The 7133-nt window shown below is 43.5% G+C and overlaps 1 protein-coding gene across 1 annotated transcript in view; it reads right to left on the reverse strand.

Annotated features, from left to right (window-relative positions):
* The window catches only part of LOC117956013 (polypeptide N-acetylgalactosaminyltransferase 10-like), a 67792-nt gene that overhangs the window by 9502 nt on the left and 51157 nt on the right, over positions 1–7133 (reverse strand). The window contains exons 5-6 of the mRNA XM_034890857.1: positions 4482–4667; positions 3281–3464 (exon numbers count right to left, since the gene is read on the reverse strand). Of these exons, the coding sequence (XP_034746748.1) occupies positions 3281–3464; positions 4482–4667 (370 nt within the window). The remainder of the gene's footprint in view (positions 1–3280; positions 3465–4481; positions 4668–7133) is intronic.

The raw sequence follows: 7133 nt of genomic DNA on the forward strand, positions 1-7133 counted from the left end.
ACACACACACACACACACACACACACACACACACACACACACACACACACACACACACACACACACACACACTACTCTGTGCAACTATATTGCATTTCTTAAATAAAAACAAGAAGAAGCTTAAAAGTTCCAAATGTTCTGACAAAACAACTCAAGAAAGGATTTATGACTTATGTCTGGAAAAAGGGTGCAAACGTCTCCTTCGATTTTACTCTTCCTCACTTTTCTTTAGATAACAAGTTCATGACTTAAACCATCATTTGGAGTTGTGTGGGTCTCCTTGTGTTATGACAACATCTGCCCGGAGCAGGTATGTGTTTCCAAAATCCCCGCTGGTCTTCCTCAGTCACTGTTCTTAACTCAGCGCGCCACGAATATATATTGAAGCCCAAAGGAGGGATGAGACAGAGAGACGAAGAGACAGGACAGAAAGAGAGAGGTGTTGAGAAAAGAGATGGAGATGGAAGCATGAGAACGGGAATAAAATCAGTCTCTCACACACACACACACACACACACACACACACAAACACACACACACACACACAATATGGATTTTTCCATCCCGCCGTGCCTCATTCTCCGCTGCGGCAATGTCAATCAGAATGAAAATGAAAATCTTTGCGACTCAAATTGGATTTGCACTGATGAAGGTCATTTCATTGGGCAAGAGAAGCAGACTAATTCACCAAACGAGGATTGATTCAGATTGTTCTGCAGCCCATTTCTTCTCCCTTTCGGCCTCTTATCTTCCCGCAGCACGGCCGCGCTCGCCTGATGATACCTACTGTATTTCCCAGGACGCCCAAAGTGTCTTTGGCATCCACACACGGAGAAATGTTGTCCGACTAATCCCTCGAGGCTCACAAATGGAGTGGCTGGCATCACACGCAGAGCTGTTTGGCCCTACAAATGACAAAATGCGTCTCCGCGGTAGAGTTTATTTATTCCGGCATTCGCAAACTTGAAGGTTACCTGCCGTCAAAACGCTGATTGTCGAGGGAGGACACTGGGGTGGAAAAGTTATCGCAATTCAAACCAAAATACTCAGAATCTGTGCCGGTTTATTTCCTGTTGCAGTCCAAGGAAAACATTGCACGTACTGTGCACTGCAACCGAGGGAATTACCGCCAAACAGACTTCTTTCAGAGGCAGCTGGGGGAAAGATTGGAGGTAAAACGGCCATGTTTCAGCCCGCTAGCGCCAATTATCTCAACAGAGAGTATATCACAGCGTAGAGTGCATCGTCATCACCGCCAGCCCAACTATTTACTGACGAAATGTATTGTCATAGTTGATTTTTATCAATTTAATTGATTAGTCGTCGTTATTTTTCAATATATTTCATCTACAGAGATAACCCATCACATATTGTGAGAAATAACCCACAATTAACGCCTTCCTTGCAACCGACAGTTTAAAATAGGGTTGGGCGATGTCCCCTGAATTAGGGGGACATTGCGCTGATTAACGCATTCAATAAACAGAAACGTAACTCTGAACATGAACAGATGCGCAACACATGAAACACCACCCTCGATAATCAGCCTACTGTAGCTTACGCACATTCATAAATCCTACATAACATCGCTCGTACCCACACGACTTGATGCACGCATGCAGTAGTGTCCACAAGACAGGAAAGAGTGATAGCGTCCCCCATGAAAGTCTGGTCTGTCTCGATGGAGACCGCTGTGTCCAAAGCCGAGGTGCAGAGCTGGACCTCCCTGCTCGCTGATACGGTAAGGGGGAACTAAGCCAGATGCAAGTGGGTTTGCTAGTTTAAGACAGATGCAGTCGTCAATTCCCAGTCTAGCACCCGCGAGGGTGTGTGTGTGTGTGTGTGTGTGTGTGGGGTCCATCGTCCATTGGGACAACTCTAGTTCAAATCCAAAACATTTGGTAGTCCCTCAAGGATTTTGCGATGTTGCGATCACGCCAATTTTGACCAATCACTGCAACTTTTCTGCAAATTTGTCCAATAACCGGAATTTCCCGCGACTTCGACCAATCCCAGCGGTCCGCGGTGCCAGACTGTGGATCAGCATGTGGCTCTGAGAACCAATCACCAGGCGGGTCGACGTCACACGTACGTCGCCAAATTCATTTAATTGTTCCTGTGATGAAGACGAGACGTTTGTGACTCAAACATCTCACATTTACCAACAAAACGTACAGCGAAAGACGGAAAACATGTCAGACCGTCCTGCCGACATGTTTATATTTTAACATCAATGTACGCTGTAACCTAAATTGATTGATGACCTAAATTGAGGACAGCTCCATTCGTTATTGTAAGTGCAATGATAAGTTAAATCCAATAAGTACTTTATTAACCCGTATGAATGTGTCCCAGGCCAGGATAGGAACTAACTGACAATGTCAAGATCAACAAGCCACTGACAGACATGTTCAAATTTGATTAATTCAATAAATTATAATTTTTTGGTTTAACCCTTGTGTTGTCCTCGGGTCAAATTGACCCGTTTTATATCTGAAATATGGATTTCTTTCAACCAACAGTCTCCTGCTAAAATTCATGATTACTTTCATTGAATTTTTTGGGTGTTTTATTTAATCTTATAGAGTTTGAATTCTTTTATTTTTAATTGTTTCAAAGCAGTATTCGGACTAAACTTTGAAATAAATACATCTGAGATCCACTCAACAACCTCTGATCTTAAATATTAGTCAAAATATTATAATTTTTCAGTTTTTGACTAAAAACGTATGTTTAATTTGATATAAATGAGGTTTGTTGACCATGAATTACAAAAATAAGTGTAAAACACATTATTAAGCCGGTTTAGTTTTTTTTTTTTAAAGCGCCAAAAGCTGGAAAAAGTGACAAATAAATCAGAAAAAGCATCAAAAACATCAGAATTTTGACCTGGAAGGACAAGTTCTTGGTTAACAAGAAGACAACACAAGGGTTAAATCCAGCAGCCATTTTCATTTGCAGCATCCTCACCCTCATTGGTTACTAGGAAAACTCAGCCTAGAGTCATGTTATTCTCCTCAAAACAGGTTTTTCTTTTTGATTTTTAAGAACTACAAACACACAAAAAAACTCTGTCTCTCGCACTTCATTGCAACAAACAAACACAAAACATCACAACTTTTATCGCAATTTTGTCACAAAAGCTCCTGCAACGATCTAAAAAAAGGGCACGAAATCCTGGAGGGCCTGATTTGGCATTTTGGGTGATAAATGACAGCACCATAATCCGGATAACCCCCCCCCCCCCTGCAAATAATAAATACGTGATGGAATAACTCACTCGAAGGGCTCACTGGAGTCGTCCTTCTGCAGCTCCGGCGGTATGGGTATGCGTTTGTAGTACATCTCCCAGTCAAACGCCCCTCGCATGGCGTCCCCCGCCTGCGTCTCGTAGCCAAAGTTGTCGTGGTCGATGACGTCGATCATCGGACACACGATGGTCTTCCTGTTCTGGGCGATTCGGTCTGAGAGACACGGGAGGGACGGTTAGAGGCAACAGGTGGTGTAGAGAGAGCAAGATGCCAGCCGGTCTAAAGGTCAACGGGATTGTTGACAGCTCTGATTGGCAATGAGCCATTTCTATTTAAATGGATCTTGATTGTACTTTATGGATTTATGCATACTATGTCTTGGGATTTCTTATGGTTATGGGGGTGAGGTTTCACTCATTAGCAGCTGGAACTGAGAAAGCTCGTTGGCCAAATACACTTTTCCTAAATGGAACGAAACAATCCCCCCTCTCTGCACCTCTGGACCTTAGTGGTCCCCTAATACTGTATCTGAAGTCTCTTTTATATAGACCTTAGTGGTCCCTAATACTGTATCTGAAGTCTCTTTTATATAGACCTTAGTGGTCCCTAATACTGTATCAGAAGTCTCTTTTATATAGACCTTAGTGGTCCCTAATACTGTATCTGAAGTCTCTTTATATAGACCTTAGTGGTCCCCTAATACTGTATCTGAAGTATTTTTTTAAATAGACCTTAGTGGTCCCTAATACTGTATCTGAAGTCTTTTTTTAAATAGACCTTAGTGGTCCCCTAATACTGTATCTGAAGTGTTTTTTATGTAGACCTTAGTGGTCCCTAATACTGTATCTGAAGTCTCTTTTATATAGACCTTAGTGGTCCCTAATACTGTATCTGAAGTCTCTTTTATATAGACCTTAGTGGTCCCCTAATACTGTATCTGAAGTCTCTTTATATAGACCTTAGTGGTCCCTAATACTGTATCTGAAGTCTCTTTTATAAAGACCTTAATGGTCCCCTAATACTGTATCTGAAGTCTCTTTATATAGACCTTAGTGATCCCCTAATACTGTATCTGAAGTCTCTTTTATATAGACCTTAGAGGTCCCTGATACTGTATCTGAAGTCTCTTTTATATAGACCTTAGTCGTCCCCTAATACTGTATCTGAAGACTCTTTTATATAGACCTTAGTGGTCCCTAATACTGTATCTGGTGTGCATTAGTTGCTCACCCAGCAGTGGAGGCAGCCAGTTGACGTTGGCCTCACAGTGGGAGTCCAGGAAGGTGATGACTTCTCCTTTAGCAGCGCCGGCTCCCAGCAGACGAGTCCTGATCAGCCCCTCCCTCTTCTTCGTCCTCAGGATGCGAACCTTCGGCAGGCGCATCATGTACTCCTCCAGCGCCGCCTTCAGGTGCTCTGTACAGAGATGGAGACAGATGGGAAATGCACCTGCATATTAAAACCCCTTATCGTTTTATATTTTTAGGTAAATCAGGCCTAAGTGACACGACAGAGCACTGCTTCAGAAAGTTATCCAGAGATGACAAAACCTCATGAGCACGCACTTTTACACAAGCGATCAGAAGAAAAATCAACCATTAGCAGGCACCATCGACCTAGACATCTGCCGGTGCCACATGCTCCACACCGAGATGGGTCCCCGGAGGCCTCGGCCACACACACATTAAACATTTCCCTTACTTTTCTGCACTCACACACTTTTTTAAAAATAGCTTTACTGTAGTCATCAGACCGAATGTTACCCTAAAGAGAAGGAATGAAATTAAAGAGCGGTCATAGAGTCTGAATGAAGAAGAGTTTCTTCTCAAATTGCAGTGATTTCACCAGACAAAATCCACAATGCACTATTAGGGAATGCAGATGCTGCCCCCCCCCCCCACAATAATGGGCTCCATTTATTCTGAAAAATCACACGATGCAAAGGTTTTGAATCTGTTTTACATGGAAACCATACTGGTGATAGTCAGCGTTGTTAGTTAGTTTGTCAGTTCATATACCGCAGGGGCTTGGTACCGAATTGCCTTTGAAGTATTAGGTAGAAATGCCTCGTCATGCAATTCCCAATTTCAAACCCTGAGGAGTGAATCTTTTCTGAGTCAGTGAGCCAATCAGCACACAGCATGCTTCTACCCAGATCTAATAACGCTGGTGATTGGCTGTCTAGCGTTACACATCATAGAGACTAGGGTTGGGTGCCTTATGGTTGCAAGTTAACAAATTTGCAACAGTACCGATACCGTTACCCTAAATTTGGTTCCTGGTAGCCAGCGGTATTCGCCCCCCCCGTTAAATTCCTTCTGTAATTAACAAAAAGAGATTCCAGTTAAATAACTCCAAAACGTGAATCCAACTTGCGTTCTTGTATTTGTATATCATTCCTTTTTAGCCGGTTTTACTTTCATCATGACCAGTTTTAAATGTCCTTTCATGTCTCATGTAAAGCACTTTGAGTTGCCTTGTTGCTGAAAGGTGCTGTGGAAATAAAGTTCCTGTCAGTCAGTCCCCAGGGCACAGAGACCACCGTTGTGTTGAGCCTGCTCGTCTTAGAGGAAGTCAACAGCACCGCGACTGCTTTTTAATATCACAGTGCAACGGTGTCTGCGTGAAGTTAATAAAGTAGAAGATTTGTTCAAGTTGCAATTTCTTTTTGTTTCATTAAAGCCAAAATGTCTAGTTCCTTCTGCTGAAACAGCACTTACTCTGCTAAGGTTTACTGGGAGCAGAAACAGAATAGAGACACAGAAAGGTAGAAAAGTCAAAGCTAGAAGTGGAAGAAAGCGCTGATCAATCAGCGAGCGGGCTGAAACATGGCCGTTTTACCTCCAATCTTTCCCCCAGCTGCCTCTGAAAGAAATCAATCCTGTCCTAAATGGAGCCTGTAAATCTTTCTGCTCACACGTCAAGTCACTTCTGACAGGTCAATAAAATAAAGGGCGGCCAGACTCACGGCCATGTTTCATCCTGTCTACTGTTCACAAAGCTGGGACAGACAAAACCCAAAGACACAGGTCAACTACGGACTGCTGATTTCACCCATCCATCAATCCATCCATCCATCCATCCATCCATCCATCTATAATGTCCTCTGATTCGGTTTCTGAATGTCCTCTGATCCGGTTTCTGAATGTCCTCTGATTCGGTTTCTGAATGTCCTCTGATCCCGTTTCTGAATGTCCTCTGATCCCGTTTCTGAATGTCCTCTGATTCGGTTTCTGAATGTCCTCTGATCCGGTTTCTGAATGTCCTCTGATCCGGTTTCTGAATGTCCTCTGATCCGGTTTCTGAATGTCCTCTGATCCGGTTTCTGAATGTCCTCTGATCCGGTTTCTGAATGTCCTCTGATTCGGTTTCTGAATGTCCTCTGATTCGGTTTCTGAATGTCCTCTGATCCGGTTTCTGAATGTCCTCTGATCCCGTTTCTGAATGTCCTCTGATCCCGTTTCTGAATGTCCTCTGATCCCGTTTCTGAATGTCCTCTGTCTTCAGTCTCCAGGTGAGATGTTCAACATCTGCACGGCTTTCTACGTCCCTCGAGACGAGGTGGCTAACCGTAGCATGCTAGCTCGTTCTCAATGGCAAACCACTGCTCCAACAACCCCTAGTTGACCATAATCTCCAAAAGAACTACTTCCTGTCCCCTGTTCCACTTTGTGTCGATGTTTTGCAGGTAATCCACAAGTGTCCCTGGTCTAGAAGAAGTCTCCCAGCTAATCCTGCCTTGGACTGACCAAAGCTGGAGAAAGAGTAGCTAGATGATGTGATGGACTCAGACGTACAGATAGTAAAAACAGGTTTCATGGCGGTTTCTCTCGGCCTGTACTGTTCATGTTTTACAACCTGAGCTAGGTTGCACAACCGGGG

The sequence above is a fragment of the Etheostoma cragini genome, chromosome 13 (assembly GCF_013103735.1).
Source record: "Etheostoma cragini isolate CJK2018 chromosome 13, CSU_Ecrag_1.0, whole genome shotgun sequence".
Lineage (NCBI taxonomy): Eukaryota > Metazoa > Chordata > Actinopteri > Perciformes > Percidae > Etheostoma > Etheostoma cragini.